Raw genomic sequence first — 21,972 nt, 5'->3', positions numbered from 1 at the left:
TTTGGATGAGATTCACATTTAAATTAGTGGAGTTTGAGTAAAGCAGAGTGCCTGCTAGAATGTGGGTGGGCCTCATCTAATCAGTTGAAGACCTCAAGAGAATAAAGACTCATCTCCCCTGAACAAGGAGTTCTGCCAGCAGAATGCCTCTGGACTTGAACTGCAACTCTTCCCTGATCTCCAGCCTGCTGGCCGACCTTGCAGATTTTGGACTTACCAAGCCTCCACCATTGTGTGAGCCAAATCCTTAGACTCAATCAATCTCTCTCCCTTTGTCCCCCAATATGGTGAAGACTCAAGAGATGTCAGTGTGATGTTTGTCCTCCTCCCTCCTCAGCCTGCTCACCTTCGCCACATAAAGGGCCTGGCCTACCAGGTGGAACACATCCATCCCCACAGCCAGGACCTGAGCCTCCTCATCCACTGGGCTCTTGCCCCCACTTCCGGGACTGTTATGGCCTCACCTGGCTTTGTTGCTCCCACCCTAAAACCCTGACTCCCCTCTCTCTGGCTCACAGCCCCCACTGCTCCAGCCTCCACATCAATCCTGCCTGGCAGACCTGGAAAAAGTTTTCCAAAGTGACTGGTGGGCAGGAAGGGATAGTGATTGGGGGTCTTTATTTTCAAGGTGGAGAGGAAAAAGTATAAAAAGTGCAGATAAGTAAGAGGATAAATTACCATCCAAATCTATCATCCAGAGTTGGATAAATAAGTAAGATTTGTATGTGGGATGCCAATTCAGATAAAGCAGGAATGGCCTCATAGTAAACAAGGCCAGAAGACAGAGTCCAGGATGAGGGGTCTTCATTTCAAGCTCCTGTCCTCTTTCAGTCCTCTTGGCCTCCCCTCCCAACTCTGGCCTGGCAGTTTCTGGAAACTTCTTAGTTGGGCGATCCCAGCTGTCACCATGGCTCCTCCTTTATGAGGAATCATACTCTAGGATCTCTGGATTTTATTAGTTGGGTCATTTGGAGGCCTGTCCCTGGGGTCTGAAATGGAAAGGGCAGTAGGTGTTTCTGCTACATGTGGTAAACAGAAGGTGGTTTCTCCAGAGCCTCTGGCTGCCTGGGCTAGATGAGACCTTTATGGAAACAGAAATTACAGGGCTTCTGCCTTGTAGTTCACTTCTGAGAAGCCCCACCCTCCCCAAGCAGGAGGAGGGAAGGAAAGAGGAGACAGACAGGGAGGGTGGAGAAGGGACGGAGGGGGCCTACCACTCCGAAGATGTGAGAGATGTACTGCATGCTGAACTGCTGGCTCTGGGGCGGCCAGTACTGCAAGAACGTGTCCATGTCCACCCGCAGCTCCTTCTGCTCCTCCTCCCCAAAGTGCTCTACGTGGTTCTGCAAGTCGTCCACAGACACCAGGCAGCCCTCCGTGAGCCCGGTGCCTTCTCTCTCCACCCGCCACATGATGCGCGCCGCCAGCCTGTGGGAAGGGCAGCATCAGGGGGGTACTACAGCTGCATTCATTCATTCAACACACATTTACTGGGTGTCTCATGCATGCCAGGCACAATGTTGGGCCCAAGATATGGTTTTAAACTAGATGGATGGAATTTATTCTATCGTGATGTTTCATATAGTGGGGGAGAGGTAAGTAAACAAGCACATTTTACACAGAAAGTGCTATGCAGAGAAAATAATACAGGGTGGCATGATAGAGAGTGACTGGGGTGGGGAAGCTAAGGTCTTCCAGGGAAGTGTCACAGAGGAGGCACATTTGAGCTGGAATTGGAAGGGGTGGAGGAGCTGGCTCTGTGACACTGGAGAAAGAGCACTTCGGGAGAGAGCAGTGAGTACAAAGGCCCTGACGAAGGAATGAGCTTGGTCTGATGGAGAAACAGCAGGAAGGTAAAGGTGGCGGGAGCACAGGGAGCAAGAAATGGAGACCAAATAAAGGTGGAGGTTTGGGCAGGAGCCAGGTCCCATGGGGTCTGGGGACACAGAGAGGTGCGGCGGCCTGGGTCTCTCTTAACATTGTGGCCTACGATGATGAGCCCTGCATCAGGGGTCTAATGACCTATTTCCACTTCTTACTGTGTGAGCCTGGGCAAGTCACTTGACCTCTCTGAATCTATCTGGTGGCCAGTAAAATAGGGAAAATATTCCCTGCTGTGCTAACTTCCAGAGGTATTCAGAAGACAAAGTGAGGTAATAGGTGTCTGCATTATATGTGAAGGTGTTGGTATTCTTAATGATTGGGTAGCAAGAAAGTGGAGAAGGCCATCTAGGTGGGGAAACAGTGTGAGCAGAGGCCTCGAGGCAGCCACGGGCATGCCACGTGCAGGACCTGGCCTGGCTGGAGCGGGGCTCTGGGGGAAGAGCAGGAGGCCAGGTGGGACAGGAGGAGACCTGTAGAAACACAGGGACTTGAGTGTGAGACAGAGGGTGTACTTCACCCCAAAGGCCTCTTTGTTAACTGTTAGGTGGCCTGTGATGAAGCTTATAACCCAGGGACACTTTAATGTTCCTGCCACCCACTGACTGCTCACTTTTCAGGCACCTGGGGAGGGGATGGTGGTCTAGGACAGATCCTGTTCCTGAGGAGAGACCTTCTGGGCAAAGCAAAGGCCCCTCCTCATTTTGTTTGTTTTTTTAATTGAAATTTTAATTGAGATAATTGCAGATTTACAGGCAGTTGGAAAACAATACAAAGAGATCCCTTGTACATTTTGCCCAGTTTTCTCTAATGGTAACATTTTGGAAAACTAACATCACAGCCAGAATATTATCCCACCTCTGTTATTCAGATTTCTTCCATTTTGCTTATATTCATGAATATGTATGTGTGTTTAATTATATACAATGTTATCACCTATGTAGCTTCATGTATCCACCTGCACAGTCAAGATACTAAACAGTGTCATCACCTCAGGGTCCTTTCTGTACCCCACCTCTTTTTGAACCATTTTAACCATTTTAAAGTGTACAGTTTGGTGGCATTAAGCACACTCACACTGCTGTGCAACCATCACCAACCATCTGTTTCCAGAACCTTTTTCATCTTCCCGATTTCTCCCGTTTGAGTCACTGACTTATTTCTGGAGAAATGCCCCGCGTGGGACTCCAGGTGCCTGGAAACTGAGGTGTCTTCATAGGGAGCCCAGGGCAGCACTGGGGAAAATACAACTCAGCACATGGAAGATCTGCTGCCTCCAAATAATGAGGAAAGGGTTATGAAGCTCAGAGAATAGAGGTCAATGCAGTGATAGATTTCAAGTCAGTAACTGTCACAGGAGGTGCCATTTACTTTAGGTCTTAAAGCATATGTATTGTTTCAGTAGATGGAGCTAAGGGGCATGGAGAGGTTGACTGAGCCATTTCATCCTGCAGGTTCCTAAAAATCATCATGATATGACAATTCCATTCTGTACCTTAACTTCACACCCTACACACACAGTGAAAATGCTCCCAGTCACCATCTCCATCTCCTTTGCTCTGCAGTGCTGGCTTCCTGAGCATCTCCCTGCAGCCCAGCACCAAGCCTCCAGGACTTGGGAATCTCTTGCACTGGAGCTGCTGGCTTTGAGATTTCTGATGATAGCCACCAGGAAAGGCCGTTAGTTGCAAACTCAAATGCGCTCTCTGGTGTAACGTGTATGACCACAGGGAGCAGTGGTGCTGCTGTAACTTAGAAAGCTCTGTATTTTTTCAAAGGTGGCAGATACTACTCAGCTCTAGCCTATTTTGCCAGATCTTCAGTTTTGTTTGTTTGTTGTTTTTGTTTTCCAAGAGAAGTCAAAAATCCTAATTTTAAAATGTGAAATTCCCCAATTTTTAAACATTGGTGGATCAATTTAAAAACACTTGCCCCTCGGCTAGGCATGGTGGCTGACGGCTATAATACCAGCACTTTGGGAGGCTGAGACGGGTGGATCGCTTGATCTCAGGAGTTCGAGGCTCCCCTGGGCAACATGACAAAACGCCATCTCTACAAAAAATACAAAAATTAACCAGGTGTGGTAGTGCATGCCGGTGGTCCCAGCTAGTCGAGAGGCTGAGGTGGGAGGATCACTTGAGCCTAGGAGGTCAAGTGAGCTGTGATCAAGGCCTCTGCACTCCATCCTGGGCGACAGAGCAAGACCCTGTATCCAAAATACATAAATAAACTAAACACTCGGGAGCCCTACAGCAGAAGTCTGCAAGCCAGTTTCAGCCTGTGGCTGCAGTTTGGAATCACTGCTGTCAACAGCCAGTTCTCCCTCTTAGAACTTAAAGGAGTGAACAGAAGTGACCATATCCAGTCTTTGAGGCTCTTTCCTGACTTGCACTCAGCTTGGCTTCCTTAGATCTGGGAATGCCGTTACAGAGGCCGTTCCAGCCTGACATTTGGAAATTCGAAGCACCACCATGGGGCCCAGCTCTCACCTGATGTTCTCATTGGGTACTTTCCCGTATCTCTTGATGGCCGAACACTCATTCTTGTGGTTCAACCAAGCATCTTTCTGGCAGGTGCGGTCGCAGTAATGGGCAAACTTGCACTGCCCACAGCGATGGAGCTTCTCCTGCCTCTTGAAGCAGGTGTGGCACACAAAATTAACAAGGCTAGAAATGGAGAGAGAAGACACATGATTGGGAGCACAGTGGAAAGGGCACCATGCAGCCAGTGGAACACGGCATTCTGGCACTGGGTTCAGCTGACTGGTCCTTGTCTGTCTAAACTTCAGATTTCCATCTTTCAAAATGAGGAGTCTGGGCTTCCAAAGGCCCTTCCCAGCTATAACAATTCCTTTAGCAATTTTTTTTTTTTTTTTTTTGAGATGGAGTCTTGCTCTGTCGCCCAGGCTGGAGTGCAGTGGCACTATCTCGGCTCACTGCAACCTCGGCTCACTGCAATCTCCACCTCCCAGGTTCAAGCGATTCTTCTGGCTCAGCCTCCTGAGTAGCTAGGATTATAGGCACATGCCACCACACCCGGCTAATTTTTGTATTTTTAGTACAGACAGGGTTTCACCACATTATTCAGGCTGGTCTCAAACTCCTGACAAGTTATCCACCCACCTCTGCCTCCCAAAGTGCTGGGATTACAGACGTGAGCGCCCACACCTGGCCTACCAAATATTTTTGGTGGACACCCCTATGTGGAGGACACTTATCCTCTGCATATAAGCCCTTCAATTCAGGAAGGGTAAATTCATGACCTAAGTGTGTCAGGCACTGGGAATACCACAAATAACTAGAGAAACAATTGAACATGCAGTGTGGTGAATACTATGACAGGGGAGCACAGGGGGGTCCTAGACTCTTTGGAGAAGACACTTGAATTCCTTATGATCCCCTCACCCGAAGTCACAGGTCATTGGCACTGTGTTGGAGGGGGCATTTTGGTGACATGTCTTTCTCATTGTTGAAATATAGTGTCCCCTTCCCCAAAGTACAACAAATCATAATGACCTACACTATGATGGGACAAGAGCATCATAGTATTATATGCAAAAGAATATCTATACACTATGATATATGTCACAGTCTGTGTGTTTTGCAACAGTAAGAATGACAGCGTTACTGATTTCGCTGTCGTTGACATATTCTCCCAGCTCACAGCGAGGGTGGAAGTGATGAGGAGGAAAATGCAAGCCCATTCGATGGGTGAGGGAGAGAGTTGTGAGAAGATGAGGATCCTCACCCGGTGCTTCCAGCCTCTTAGTGTTCCCATTAGAGAGCCCTGTGGACCCCATGTTAAACCCATCGTTCAAACAGAAAAGGGCATAGGCTCCATAGGAAATGTATTTCGGGACATAGCCTGACATCCAGAGTGAGGGAAATCTGGTATGATGCACAGAATCTCTGGGCCTCAACCTCATGCTCCTGCAATGTGAGGAAGAGAAATCCCAACCACTGAAGCAAAGAAATAATGAAAACCAGTTCAATGATCTGCAGGGGAGCGCTGAGCTCCCGGGAAGCAAGTGGATGGGTAAACTCAGGTAGGAGTCCACAGTCTAAACAGGGAACTCAAAAGTATAAGAACACAGGAGCTTTTATTTATTTATTTATTTATTTATTTATTTATTTATTTATTTTATTTTATTTTTTTTTTTGAGACGTAGTCTGGCTCTGCCGCCCAGGCTGGAGTGCAGGAGCTTTTAAAATCGCAGAATTCTAGAGCCTGGAGGGAGAAACTTCCATAGAACATTCAAGCACAGAAATCCTTTGTGTCCATCCCTGGCCATGAATATTCTAATTCCCACAGTGAAAAGGAGTTCACTGTTTCTGAGAACAGTCGGTTCATTGTTGGCCAGTCCTAATTGTTGCAAACTTCCTCCTTGTGTTAAGCTTGAATTTGCCTCCCCAGAAAACCTACTACTGTACCCTAATTTGGCCTTCTGGGTCCTTGCCCAATGGAACAAGCCTGGTCAGATCAGTTCTTGAAGAATTTGAAGACCACTGCCTTGCTTCCCATTCATTTCTCTCCTCCAAGTTAAATACTCCCAGATCTTTAAACAATTCCTTGTACATGGTTTCTAGAATTCTCACACCTTTCTGGTGGCCTCTGATATACCTACAGAAATCCCTGTAGCCAAAGGAGGGTGGGTTTAGCTGAGAAATCAAGCAACATGTGCTGGCCAGTGCCAGGGGGTCAGGCTCACGGACCAGCCCAAAGGCCAGGCCTGACCCTTGAGCCTGACCCCTAGCACTGATCCCAGCATGGCATCTAGAAGGGGATAGACAGGTGCAGAGCCAGCTGAGGGCATGGCAGAGGTTACTGCTCTATGCTACATCCTGGGCTTCCTAAAGTCCAGGCAGTTTTCAGCCTCTGGCTGGCCAGCTCAACACACTGTTGTATCCCCATCCACTAGGAGGTGCATTGCTACTAATTTGTTAACAATCATAAAGTACTCGAGGGCATGAAAGGTCAGTGTTTATTTCTAATTTAGAGCAGATTCAAGGTTATCCTCACAGTAACAGTTTCCTCACTCTTAAACTTGCCTTCCCTTAAACTTTCCTAGTGAACGAGGAGGAGTAGAATCACACTAGCATACTGAGAACTGCACAGGTTCCGCAGCCCGTCATAACTAGGCCACAGAGGGTGCACCCTCCCTGAGAAGGTCATTTGTCATAAGTGCCTCAGCAGAATAGAGCACATGGGGCCCACAGGGAACCCTGGCCACTTAGTGAACTCTCTAAACCCCTGCCGATGGAGAGCTATGAATTTCTTACATCTGCCTCAAGTCAGGATTGCATTTTCTTGCAGGAATTTGCAGTTCATTAGGAGGAACTGGACTACTGAAAAATCCAAGTAAATTGGATTCCAAGAAGGCTCCAAATCTTGTCTCCTGGCCAAACACAGGTGAGAGCTCGGGTGTCAACACCTCACAATTATGGTGCCCAGAGCAGAGTATACTATTCAGACGTAGTGCCATGCACACTTGCCGGATCTCCACGTCGTGCTTCCATTAGTTTCTTTAGTGAAAACCTCACATTAATTTAGGGTCAAATGGCCGGGTGCAGTGGCTCACACCTGTAATCCCAGCACTGTGGGAAGCCGAGGCAAGCCGATCACTTGAGGTCAGGAGTTTGAGAACAGCCTGGCCAGCATGGTAAAACCCTGTCTCTACTAAAAATACAGAAATTAGTTGGTCATGGTGGCACATGCCTGTAATCCCAACTACTTAGGAGTCTGAAGCAGGAGAATTGCTTGAACCCAGGGACAGAGGTTGCAGTGAGTCGAGATCGTGCCACAGCAATCCAGCCTGAGTGACAGAGCAAGACTCTGCCTCAAAGAAAGAAAGAAAGAAAGAAAGAAATTAGGGTCAAATTATAAATATAGTCAGTAGAACCTCCCAAGCTTTCTCAAAGGTGCTGCAGTCAAGCCAGAGTTTCCACTCTGTCGACACAGCATTGCATTTTCTAGACATCTTTATGGAGGTGTGATTGACATACAATAAGTGTTAAAAAAAAAATAACACATTGATAGGTTCTGACATATGCATCCACCCACGAAACCATCATCACAATCAAGATAATAAACATATCCAGGCCAGGCACGGTGGCTTACACCTGTAAATCCTAGCACCTTGGGAGGTCAAGGCAGGTGGATCATCTAAGGTCAGGAGTTTGAGACTAGCCTGGCCAACATGGAAAAATCCAGTCCCTACTAAAAATACAAAAGTTAGTTGGGCGTGGTGGCACGTGCCTATAGTCCCAGCTACTCAGAAGGCTGAGGCAGGAGACTCGCTTGAACCAGGGAGGCGGAGCTTGCAGTGAGCCAAGATTGCACCACTGCACTCCAGCCTGGGCAACAGAGCGATACTCCATCTCAAAAAAGTAAAATAAAAAGTAAAAATAAATAAATAAGTAAAGAATACATCCATCAGCCTAAAAGCTCCTTTGTGACACTGAATTTTTAAACTTGAAGTGGAGTCTTCACATTTATCCCTAACTGATGGTTTTCAGTGTAGCATTCCAAAACGTCAAGGTCATTTTGAATTTTCTTCTGTCATCTTTTATATTGGTATGCTAATCTCTGAGTCATCTGCAAATTTCAGAGTATGTCTTAGGTTAGGAACGAGGAAGGAGGAGCAGATGTCCACCTCTGGGGCATCAGGCTCATGCCAGGAATACAAACCCAAGGCAGGAGAGAATGGGAGGAGAGCCAGGAGGTGGTCTGGAGAGGGAACAGTTAGACACAAGCACAATCACGCTGTCTGTCCCTTATAACCTGTCACTTGTAACTTCATGCTTGTCTGTTCCAAGGTCGCCCATCAGAGAGCGACCCCGCACAAGAACTACTCTCATATTTTACACCCAAATTGACATTTTAGAATAGCCTAGTACAATATCCTCATCTTTTTATTCATATACATATATTCACACATTCATATTTCATGTATACACTAATATGTGTGCCTACCAAACAAAAACATTACTCTTCACAATTCTGTTTTATTGTTTTAAATTTCAAACACAAATGAAAATCACCTAGGTGAACACTTAGAATAACAAATTTTGAGTCTTCATCTTTACAGTCACTGCTTATTTCTAATCTACTTAAAAATGTGGGAATATATGGTATCACAAGGATTGGAGACACAGACTGTGGCCAACACAACCTGGAATAAAGTTTAAGAATTTACTTTTACAATGAACACATGTAGTTGAATCCACATGGCTGACTGTATAACCGAAGGTCCTCAAAATTAACTTCCAGGCAGAATACAATGTTTATTAAAAGATAGGCAATATTAAAATGTGCTAAAATGAGGTTTACCCAACAGCATTTTTCAGAACTTAGACTCTTACGGATTTTGGAGTGAAGAGAAGTATTTTATCCTTGACGTTGTTTAGAATTGCTGGTACATGGTGATAACAAAAAAAAGATTGACTTTTATTGTTTTTTGTTTTTTGTTTTGAGACAGAGTCTCGCTCTGTAGCCCAGGCTGGAGTGCAGTGGCATAATCTTGGCTCACTGCAATCTCTGCTTCCCGGATTCAAGTGATTCTCCTGCCTCAGCCTCCCGAGTAGCTGGGATTACGGGCACCCGCCACCATGCCTGGCTAATTTTTGTATTTTTTAGTAGAGACAGGATTTCACCATATTGGTCAGGCTGGTCTGGAACTCCTGACCACCTAACCCTCCCAAAATGCTGGGATTATTGTTTTTCAATTCTGTGCAAAGACCCCTTACTAATGACCTTATTGTAGACATCAGGAATGGACCGCTCACACAATCCTGTCCTTACTTAGTCCATGCTGCTTGTGAGGTTTATTACGGCAAGTTTTCCTAGCCTGGCTCCAAGAAAAAGAATATGTCTCCCCTGGCATTTGCCTCCAAGCTCCCATGAACTAACTTAATACACTTCTACTAGGGCCTGATTAGAGAATAATCTATCTGCTATTAACTGTAGCTATATTATGTCCCTAAGAATAAATTCCAGTGACATGACCCTCATGTTCTCAAAGTCACTAATAACCACCATGACCAGGAGACAGAACCTTAAGGTGCTACAAAGCAGCCTTCACCCAAGATTGGGTGACAGGAAGAACATTGCACTTATATAATCATTTTATCAGGCTTTGGATCAATTCATGTTATGTCCATGAGATTCTTTGCTATCAAAGAATTCATGTTATCTCATGAGATTCTTTGCTGTAATAAACTTCAAACACTTTTCATAAAAAGAAAATGTGATCAATGATTTCTTTTCCCACAGTGAACTTGGGTGGGTTCCAAATATGAACCACCAAATAGTTCCTTCAGGATCACAGATCTATTTTATATCCTATTCTGTAATTTTGTTAGGGCCTAGAGCCAATTTTTAAAAGCTGGTGAAACCCAGGAAGCATTGAATTATCTTTCTTAAATTTAGGCTTCCTTTGGGATGAAGCTGACATTCTCTCTATGCCCTCAGCTGGTGGCAGGGTTTAGCCACAAGACTGGAGCTGGGGAGAAGGAGGATGCAGAGTCAGACTTCTGGAACTTCAGTGTGCACACACATCACCAGCAATTTTGTTAAAACTCAGGTTCTGACTTAGTATGTGGGGTGGGGGCTGGGATTTTGCATTTCTAACAAGCTCCCAGGCAATACTGATGCTTCAACTTTGAGTAGCAAGAATGTCGAGATGAGAGAAAACCCAAATCCTGCTCCTTCTGGTGGGATACACCGAGATGTGTCAAGTAGACAGAAAAGGGAAATTTTTTGTTTTATTTCAAATCTAGTCCAAAATTTTTTTAAGCCTGTCCCTCTGGTTCCCATCTCCCCTCCTTGGCATGGGGTTGGGTGTTATGGAAGGTCAAACCTAGAGTTGATCAGAGCTGGGTTCTTCTCCTGACTCCAGTATCTACTGGCTGTGTGACCTTGAGCAAGTCCCCTGACTTCTCCAAGTTTTTGTTTCCTCATGTGAAAATGGGAATAGCAACACCTAGATCTTGCTATCTTTTAGACCAATGACCAGTACTTTTGAATGAAATATACTATTTTTAAAAGTTCAAGCAAGATGAAAATTACAAAGAAGTTCTGAAATCTCACCACTCTCATAGTGATTTTAGGGTTAAAAGAAATCACACGTGTAAGGTGGTCAGCACAGAGCCTGGCACTGGATAAGTGCTCAGCGGACATCAGCCCGAGACACCCATCCTGCCTGTCACTCAGAGAGGGCTGGGCCAGGTTGATCGCCGAGTTCCTCTCATCCCCAGCGCCAGCTCATTCCAGGAAGGAAGACAGCCCAGCTACAGGAGAACATCGTATGGGGACAAGGGCACTCCCCTGACAGAAATGCCCATCCTGGCCAGGCACGGTGGCTCATGCCTGTAATCCCAGCATTTTGGGAGGCCGAGGAGGGCAGATTATGAGGTCAGGTGTCTGAGACCAGCCTGGCCAACATAGTGAAACCCCATCTCTACTAAAAATACAAAAAACTAGCCAGGTGTGGTGGTGGGTGCCTGTAATCCCAGCTACTAGGGAGGCTGAGGCAGGAGAATGGCAGGAGAACCTGGGAGGCGGAGCTTGCCGTGAACCAAGATCGCACCACTGCACTCCAGCCTGGGCGACAATGTGAGACTCCATCTCAAAAAACAAAGAAAGAAAGAAAGAAATGCGCATCCCTCCCCGACCTTACTGGCCCCAGTGCAGGAGAGCGTTCAAATGACATGAAGTCCTAAAGCCACTTTTTGGATTCTGAGAAAGAGCATTTGTCCCAGGCAGGCTTAGCTGGGTGACCTTCAGTAAGTCTCGTTTCTCCCCAGTCTCATATTCCGATTCACACCAAAAGGTATCAACTCCCACTTACACAGCACTTTGCCATTTCAAAGAGATGTTTTTAGTGATTCGTTTTTTAAAAAATCTTCAGAGCAACCTTTAGAGTAGCCACGATCATTATCCTCACGGGGATATTATTCTCTTAAGAGTCCCTGATCCCGGACGCCACTCCCAGCACACAGAGGGTGGATGCAGCTACAAAGCCCACCTGCCTGGCCTGCAGCCTTGAATGTGCCTGCTCCAGCAGCTGGTCCCCTCTCACTCTGCTCTGCAGCCCTGCTGGACTCTGTGATCTGTCAGAGTGAAGAGGGCTGGAAGGGCAGCTGCTGCTCAGCTCCTTGTATGGAAATAACTGCTCACGGACAGATACATGCAAAGACAAGGTGCCTGCATGGTGGGCAAGCCCCCTAAAAACTCAACAAGAGAGGACTGGACCAACAGTTCAACAGTTCTGTCTTTCAGGGCTGCTTATAAACTCCCAGCCTGCCAGAAGGTCTCGCCTCAAAAATTAGAGGGAAGTGTCTTTTTTTTTTTTTCCTCTTTTTTAAGAGACAGGGTCTTTCTCTGTCCTCCAGACTGGAATGCAATGGTGTAATCATGGCTCATTGCAGCCTCAAACTCCTGGGCTCAAGCGACCCTCCCACCTTAGCCTCCCAAGTAGCTGGGACTACAGGCGCTGGCCACCAGGCTCGGCTTGATTTTATTTTTTTTGTAGAGACGGAGTCTCATTATGTTGCCCAGGCTGGTCTCAAACTCCTGAGCTCAAGTGATCCGCCTGCCTCAGCTTCCCAAAATGCTGGGATTACAGGCATGAGCCACCTCGCCCAGCCTGCGAGTAGGTGTCTTAAAGAACATCCCGTCCCTCAAGTACCCAGATAACTTCACAATATTTTAAATTCTTTTTCTCATTCCTTCTTTTTTTCTTCTTTCCCTCTGTCTTTCCTTCCCTCCCTGCCTCTTTCTGCAAGTACTTATTGAGCATCTGTTATGTGCATTGAGCTAGGTAATAGAGGTCCTTAAAAGATAAAGGAGACACCGACCTTGCTTTCAAGCAGTCCCCAGGCTGGGATGGGACATAAACACGTATAAACAAGGCAGGACCCACAACATTCCACGAACATGGTAACTTGCTGTAAGTTTCGAGGAAGAGAGACTACTTCAACTCAGGTAGGGGAGGCAATCTAGAAAGGCAATCACCTATGAGATGAGGAGGCATTGTTCTGACCTCGAGAGATGGGCTGAGTTTGTACTCAGAGAAGGTAGAGGTCTTCCAGAAAGAGGCACTGATATGAGGCAAATGTGTCCATGTCAGGGTGTACATATAGGAGACAAAGGTAGCCGCTGGATGAGATCATGAGATTCATGTTTGCACTGACTATTAAATACCTTGACATAAGAAGTCAGTGGGGCGGGGGGCGGTGGCTCACACCTGTAATCCCAGAACTTTGGAAGGCTGAGGCAGGAAGATCACTTGAGCCCAGGAGTTTGAGACCAGCCTGGGCAAAATAGTGTCCAGTAGAGAACACTGTCTCTACAAAAAACAAAAATAAAACAATAGCCAGCCATGGGGGTGGGCACCTGTAGTCCCAGCTACTCCAGAGGCTGAGGTGGGAGGATGGCTTGAGCTCAGCAGGTAAAGGCTGCAGTGAGCCATGACTGTGCCATGACACTCCAGCCTGAGCAATAGAGTGAGACTCTATCTAAAAAAAAAAAAAAAAAGAATTAGAAGGTACTGTTTTCTTGGATCAAGCCTGGATATTGCCAATTTATTTTTAACATCCCTTTTTTTATTGAAACACCAACTCTCAAGATTTTCTCTGCCACAGCTCACATACCCCACAAAGACCTGTATACATTTACAAGACCTACCTGAAGCACACCCCTCAATTCATGTTCAGAACACATCCTCGGATGCGAGTGGGTAAAGATAGCATTATTATGGGGACAACCTGCCATTTGATCTAATCCATCTTTAAAAGGCAATCATTCTCAGACTTCTGGATTTAAGAATTATTGAGTGATATTTAGCAATACAGCTCACAACAGGTTGTGTAACATGTTGACATGTCGTGCCTCTGCAGCTGAAAGTGCCAAATGAAAAGCAGAATTCTCAATCAACTGTGGTTATTCTCAACATCCAATGCAAACATTTAAGGCTGTCACTTGAATACTTTAACACTTACTCATTTTCTGAACTAATTGCTCCGGAATTTCTCTAATCCTTTCATTAAATTATTTCCATTTATAGCATCATTTATCCTCCACTAACCAACCACCAGCTGTTATCAGATTAAAGGCCACATGTGTGTTTGTGTGTCTGCCAGGGCTAATCCTGCCATTGCCACAGGCTCACACAGAATTACACTGACTAAACCCCACCGGCTCTGCTGCACCTAAGAAAGCTCATAACTGGTTCCATTTTCAAAAAAAGCCTGGTTGTCAGTAATTTATTTACAAATACTCAACTTTTTCTCATGTTCCCCACTATCTTTTTACCTATACACACACTATATATACATAATCTCCTGAACACTTTCAACTTTGTAACCAGAATAATTTAGAGACTGTTCAAGTTTTTATTTAAAGAACTTAAAAAAAATCCACTAACTGTCCTTGCTCCTTCTTAGCATATTTTGTGATGAATTGGATCAATCTAGAAAATTCTTATTGGTTGGGGTAGACTGAATAATAGCCCCCCAAAAATTGTCAATGTCCTAATCCCCAGAACCTGTAAATAGGTTACATTACATGGCAGAGGAACTTTGTGTGTGTGATTAAGTTAAAGACCTTGAGACAAGGATAGTATCCCGAATTACCTAGGTGAGCCTAATGTAATTGCAAGGTCCTTATAAGAGGAGGCAGGAGGTCAGAGGGGAACAAGATGTTACAGTGCTGGTTTTAAAGATTCAGGAAGGGGGCCATGAGCCAAGGAATGTGGGCAGCCTCAAGAAGATGGAGACAGAGAAGAAACAGAAGTGTCAGCCTGTTTTTAGACTTCTAACCTCCAGAACTATAAGATAATAAACGTGTGTTGTTTTCAGCCATTGAAGTTACAGTAGTTTGTTACAGCAGCAAAAGGAACTAAAGGCTGGGTGCCTAGGGGCTCATGCTTGTAATCCCAGCACTTTCGGAGGCTGAGGCAGGCAAATCTCTTGAGGTCAGTAGTTTGAGACCAGCCTGGGCAACATGGTGAAACCCCATGTTCTTTCCCTCTCTCTTTCTCTCTCTTTCCTTCCCTCCCTGATTTTTTCCACAAGTATTTATTGAGTATCTATTGTGTGCATCGAGCTAGATAATAGAGGGGAGAACTAGACATAAAGGAGTAATAAACAAATGAGTTATGCATATACTTAAAAATTGAGGGCATCGGCCGGGCGCAGTGGCTCACGCCTGTAATCCCAGCACTTTGGGAGGCCGAGGCAGGCGGATCATGAGGTCAGGAGATCGGACCATCCTGGCTAACATGGTGAAACCCCGTCTCTACTAAAAAATAAAAAAAAAATTAGCCTGGCGTGGTGCAGGCACCTGTAGTCTCAGCTACTCGGGAGGCTGAGGCAGGAGAATGGCGGGAACCCGGGAGGTGGAGCTTGCAGTGAGCCGAGGTCGCGCCACTGCACTCCAGCCTGGGTGACAGAGCGAGACTCCATCTCAAAAAAAAAAAAAAATTAAAAAATTAAAAAATTAAAAAAAAATTTGAGGGCATCAAAAGAAAACAACAATTCATAAAAGAATAAATGTTAAAAAACTTTCACTTCTCTAATAATAAAAAATTCAAGTTAAAACAATACTAAGATAAGTTTTAACAGATTTAATTGACAAACATGAAAAAGTGAAATAGCTTTCTGTGTTGGCCAGTATTGGGATGAGGAGACAACCCCTGTGCTGCTAGTAGAAAAATGTATGTTCTCCTTTGGTGAGGTAATTTGGAAATCTATATCAAAAGCCTTAAAATTGTCTTTTGAATTCAAAATTTGTACGTGTAGGAATTTGTCTTTAATACATAATCAGAGATATATGGGAAGATCTACTAGGAAAAAGAGCAGACCCTTGACATCCAAAGCAAAGCATCTACGAATTAGTTCAGCCCTTGTAGAAAGCAGCCTGGAGAGTTCCCCAAAAACTAAAACTAGAATTACCATTCGACCCAGCAATCCCATTACTGAATATCTACCTGAAGGAAAATAAATCATTCTACCAAAAACACATGTGCACTCATATGTTTATCACAGCACTATCCACAGTAGCAATGACATGGAAACAACCCAGGTGCCTATCAATGGTGGATTATATAAAGAAAACATAGTGCATATATACCCTGTAATACTACACAGCCGTTAAAAAGGAACAAAATCATGTCCTTTGCAGCAATATGGGTGCAACTGGAGCCCATTCTCCTAAGCAAATTAATACAGAAACAGAAAACCAAATAACATGTTTTCATTTTGAAGTGAGAGGTAAATATTGGGTACATATGGACACAAAACTGTGAACAATAAACACTGGAGATTCCAAAAGGGGAGAGGGAGAGAGAGGGGCAAGAGTTGAAAAGCTATCTATAGGGTACCATGTTCACTACTTGGGCAAGCAGATTATTAGAAGCCCAAGCCTCAGCATCCCACAATATGCCCATGTAGCAAACCTGCACATGTACCCCCAAAATCTAAAATAAAAATTTAAAAAAGTATGACATCTAATTAAATTAATATACAAGTCAACAAAAAGAATACTATGCAGCTATTAAAATGGTGTAGAAGGATATTAATGGTTTTGAAAGTTGTTCACAACATATTATGAAGTAAATAAAACAGGTTACAAAATAATCCAGCTTTTTTGAGAGAAAAAGTATATACAACTTAATTACATTGAACTTGAAATTATTAAATGCACCATTTTTATTCACTACTAAGAAATAAAAAAAAATCTGCCAATTAAACCATAATGAGCCATAGATTTTAGGATACATTATGATTTCAGAGAAGTTGAAATATGTATTCTGGAATTGATAAATATAGCATATTATGCGTGTCCCATTTTCCCTCCATTCTGAAATAAACTTCTTTTCCCATATTTTAATATCCAGAATTTAGGGATATTTTGTGTCTTACAATCAAAGCATACATTTAATGTAGTGTTTCTGCCAGGTGCAGTAGTTCACACCTGTGATCCTAGCACTTTGGGAGGCCAAAGCCAGCAGATCACTTGATGCCGGGAGTTGGACACCAGCCTGAGCAAAATGGTGAAACTCTGTCTCTACTAAAAATACAAAAATTAGCTGGGTGTGGTGGCGTGAACCTGCAGTCCCAGCTACTCGGAAGGCTGAGGCAGGAGAATCACTTGAGACCAGGTGGCAGAGTTTGCAGTGAGCCGAGATCTCACCACTACACCCCAGCCTGGGTGACAGAGCAAGATTTCATCTTAAAAAGTAAAAATAATAGCAATAATAATGTAGTGTTTCTTCCAGGACCCCCACCCCACCTATAACTCATCAGAATCAAGAAAATATTATATATGCATTGTATTTGTATCAGAAAACAAGGAAGATATACCCAGAATGTTAATAGCTGGGTTTTTTGTTTTTTGTTTTTCCAAATGATAAGATTGTGGAGAATTATTATTTTCTTCCTTAATAACAACAACAACAAAAAAATCAGCATTGCGAATTCCCAGGTTGGCCCCATGCTATGTAGAAGCTAGGAGGATCACTTGGGCTAAGGTACCACAGAGCTCCCACTCACTATCCTACTGAGAACTGGAAACCCTCAGAGTGAAGAGTTAAAGGGGCAGAGAGCAATTTTACCCACTCATGCATCACCCCCGGTATCTCAACTACCATAAAATGATGTGTCCAAAAAAGGCAACTCCTTGGTAAATGTACTTCACTCCCTTCTAGCATCCAACCACAATGCCTAAGGGGATGGCAAATAGACTTCATTTTTAAATGCTAGTTCTCATTGATTGGTAGTAGCCCCCTGGAGGACCTACTGGAAGGGATTCTGAGACCAAATTGGAATTCAGGAGGAAGGTGTGCCTGATTGATTAGTCATGCTTAGCACTTAATCCAAGTGCTACATAGTAGCTAGGCCTGAAAGAATTTTCCCAGCTTTATTCTTGCTCTCTTACGTTCAAGAAGAGTACCTGTTTTTCTAGCCATCAAAGGTGAAGAGATCCTAACCAGACTAAGGACCATAATTTAAGGGCCTGGAATGTTACTGTTAATGCTAAACTAAGCCCATTCTAGCAAAGACACAATTCGGGTTTACAAACCAGCATTTCACAGTATGGCATTATATTTTAAAGTCAAAGAACACATATATTACTGGCTTAGTAATTACATTCCTGTGATACACACCTCATGTATCTGCTTTCCAAGAGATAGGAACAAGAATGTTCATAGCAACCATTCACAGGAGAATGGAAAAATAAATTTGGTACACAGACACACACAAAGTTTATTCACTTTATTAGTTTCACAAAACCATACAGATGAATAATAAACATTTGAGTGAAAGAAGCAAGTGACATAAAACCACATATAATATTGTACCTTTGTTTAAAAGATCAAAAACAAAACATAACTAATTATATATTGTTTAGAAATATGTGACTGTGATTAAACTATTACTATTTTTTTTTTGAAACACAGTCTTGCTCTGTCACCCAGGCTGGAGTGCAATGGCATGATCTTGGCTCATTGCAACCTCTGCCTCCTGGGTTTAAGCGATTCTCTCGCCTCAGCCTTCTCAGTAGCTGGGATTACAGGCACCTGCCATCATGCCCGGCTAATTTTCCTATTTTTGTAGAGACAGGGTTTCACCATGTTGGCGAGCCTAGTCTTGAACTCCTGACTGCAGGTGATCCGCCTGCTTGGGTCTCCCAAAGTGTGGGATTACAGGCATGAGCCACCACACCCGGCCAAAACTATTATTTAAAAGGCAGTAGAATATACAACACAAAACCTAGGATAATTACCTTTGGAGCAGGCATGGGACAGGATAGAGAAGATGTAACATATTGGAATATTCTAGTTAAGTTGGTTTGGTGTTGATCTATTGCTATGCTTTGTATAATATATGTTAGAATATATACAATATAATATATAATATGTATGTTAGAATATATAATACACAGTTTGAAAGAATTAATTTTCATTTAATGCAGTGCTCAATTAAAAATATAATCTTTCTCCACATTTGGGTGGAAGACTAGGAAAGCCTGTCTTGCCATAACATGGATTAGAATAAGCCAGTTTTGTACAGTGACTTTTGTGGGTGACTGAGTCCCACCTCTGCAATCAAGTTTCTCATCTACGGTGGCTGAGCCTCACCAGGAGCCTAAAATGCATAAAACTTTCCTTTCATACTTCTTTGGACTGTCTCAGTATAACCAAAGAAAGCACAGCTCCCTCATCTGTGCAGTGACAAGTTTGGGTAAAGCATTTTTTGAAAAAAACTGTCTCTTTTAGATTTTTTTTAAAATCATTTTAAAGGTCATTTATACCATTTATCCCACTTTTATTACTACTGTAAAAATAATATATGATTTTATGTAGTGTTTATCCTCAATGTACATGAAGTGTTTTTATAGTTGTTACTTCAAATGAATGACAAATTATTTATAATAACAAAAACATGGAAACAATCCAAATGGTCAGTCATCAGCAGGTAATAGAAGAACATGTAGCTCTCAAGTACTGTTTCTGAAGAGTGTATAATAGCACAGAAGACATCAAAATTATTAAATGAAAAAGCATAATGGCTTGTATAATGAGTATATTACAGCCAAATGAAACCTATGTTTTAAAACAAACCAAAAATAGATACCCAACATGTTAAGAGTGGTTATCGCTGTGTGATATCTTACCTTTCTAAATTTTCTAAAATGACAATGCCTTGCTTTTATAATGGAATGAAAACCCATTCAACTTTAACCTTCTTGAAATGGAACTGATTGGCTAGATTGACTTTGGGGAATTGGAGGCAGCAAATGGAGATGTTCTTCACAAGACCAGGCAGTAACTCACTGGCAGCACCAGGATTAGTGTTGACAGTCCCTGTGTTTCTGGGTTGTGTTTTCACTCTGAATCCAGCTGGCTCCCTAACTGTACTCACCCCTCCCCTGACACACACACGTACACACACACACACACACAATTAATGAAATAAGACGAGCTCCCCCTGAAAAAGTCACCTCAGCCCCATATATTCCTCGGGTGGTGGTAAGCCATATGCCCCAGTTCACACCCTTTTCCCTGAAGGTCTTAGTGGGCAGGAAGACAAGAGAATGTGAATACTAATAAAGTTATCTCTGAGAAGCAGTGCCCTTTCCCAGGGTGGTCAGTGCAGCAGGCCAACCACAAAGCCTGGGTTATCAGACTCAAACCACATAGATGTCAAGCAGGTCACCCCAACCTTGATCTCAGAAAATACTGACACTTTAATGTGATCACCATGTAAGTTTGTTTAAAATTAAGATTTATTACTAATTTAAAAGCTTGGTAGTCTAGTGTGGCCAAGGTCGTGAGGAAGAGGGAATGTACATTTAATAGAGCCTGTTTGGAGAGCCTATAAAACTGAAAACATCACATCCTATGGCCCAGCAATTCCTCTTCTAGTCCTATGGCCTAGAGAACAATCGCACAATGTACAGGTAGACACGATCGAGGATTTTCATTTTTTTATGAAAAATTAAAAACCACCAATTGTCTCTCAATAGGGGAATGGATAAATAAAATGACATATATTTATAGGATGAAATATTTAAAATTAAGATTGGTGATTCATATAGCACATGAATCTATATGTATAGCTCTATAAAGGAAATAGATCTTTGGAATTTAAAAGAAGTATCTATAGATTTATAGTTCCTGCAAGGATAGACATCAAAAACATGTTGTTTAGGGAAAAGAGCAAGTTCTAAAATGACATCTGAAGTATGACACCATTTCTTTAAAAAATAGAAAGAAAGAAAGAAAGAAAGAAAGAAAGAAAGAAAGAAAGAAAGAAAGAAAGAAAGAAAGAAAGAAAGAAAGGAAAGCAAACTACAGCCATCCATTTTGATAAATGCAGATATATACATGTAATAGCACAGGAACATTCTAGAAGGAAATACATTGAAATAATAGCAAAGGTAATATCTGAGGAAAAACAGAGGGGACTGGGATTGGGTGATACTTGGGTGATTTTTCAAGGATTTTTCAAGGATAAGTGGATTCCTGCGTTATTCATAATTATAAATATACAGTTTATTATTTTTTTAAGTCTCAGCAATTACTTTATCTGGTAATATATTTATAACAAAAAGAAAGCTAAAAATATAGAGCTTTCTGTTGGAAATTGTTTCCCACAGCACCACACCCACCTTTCCGCTCCCAACACACCCTTTCAGCCAAGTTGCCCAATGTTGGGAGAAAGTGCCCCTGAAGCCTTTGCTCACCTTCACCATCCTTCTAGGAGCCACAGAAAATCACACTGGCAATGACCCCTTGCAGAAAAATTTATGCCAGAAAAATTAGCTCTCAGAAGTGTCATTTTGTTCAAAAAAGAGCACATGAATTTTATCCCTCCCCCTGATGATTTTTGAGAGCAAAGTATTTTAGAGTTTGGCACCAGCCAAACCAACAGGAGAGAAGGCAACTCCCCACATTTCATACCTGTCAAAAACCACTGCGGAATAAGCCCGCTCAGCAAAGATGACATCTGCAGCCCAGAACTCCTTGGTGGCCTTCAGACCCCTGCCTTTGCCCTCAGCAGCGAAGACCTCCACATTCTCCATTCTCCCTATTGTCATCTCAGAGTCTGTCAGGTCAGCGCGGCAGATATTTAACACTGAGCCAAGTCTCTTGTCATTGCTATTTCAGCACCTTCAGCATCCCAAAGAGCAAGACTATAAATGGACAAGCCACCTCCCCTTCCCTGCCCGCTCTCAGCCACTGGGCCCTCACCTCCCCCTCTGCTACTTTTTCTGGAGGTGGGAATGGGACCGGCATGAGAACAAGTGAACTGGGAAGGGTTTCATTCATCACCCAGCAAAGCTAACAGAAGAGAATATGACCATGGCTTAATATGGTTCTGGGATAGGACCTGAAAAGTTTTGAGAGGTTCCATTGCAAGCAGAAGCTCTGTATATGCTAAGTTCTGAACTGCAACAATCCTGTTCGGCTTTAATTGGAGTAGGGAGCATTTGGTCAGGAGGATATTTTTAGCGGCCAGATGCCTCTGTCAATCAAAAGCAGACAACTGGAGTGGTCCAAGAGAAACAAGGTGATATTTGCTGCTC

General features: G+C 43.5%; 1 protein-coding gene across 2 annotated transcripts in view; it reads right to left on the bottom strand.

The window, feature by feature from the left end:
* SMYD1 (SET and MYND domain containing 1) overlaps positions 1-21,568 on the bottom strand; it is a 42,562-nt gene extending 20,994 nt beyond the window's left edge. The window contains exons 1-3 of one of the 2 annotated variants that reach the window (XM_010378428.2): positions 21,347-21,568; positions 4,371-4,547; positions 1,215-1,428 (exon numbers count right to left, since the gene is read on the bottom strand). In XM_010378428.2, coding sequence (XP_010376730.2) covers positions 1,215-1,428; positions 4,371-4,547; positions 21,347-21,483 — 528 coding nt within the window. In that variant the 5' untranslated portion in view covers positions 21,484-21,568. The remainder of the gene's footprint in view (positions 1-1,214; positions 1,429-4,370; positions 4,548-21,346) is intronic. The other variant, XM_010378429.2, reaches the window with a different exon arrangement.
* Positions 21,569-21,972: the final 404 nt, after the last annotated feature.

This window comes from Rhinopithecus roxellana, chromosome 17, assembly GCF_007565055.1.
Source record: "Rhinopithecus roxellana isolate Shanxi Qingling chromosome 17, ASM756505v1, whole genome shotgun sequence".
Lineage (NCBI taxonomy): Eukaryota > Metazoa > Chordata > Mammalia > Primates > Cercopithecidae > Rhinopithecus > Rhinopithecus roxellana.
The sequence above is the reverse complement of the archived record's forward strand: the minus strand, read 5'-3'. Positions and strand labels throughout refer to the sequence as shown.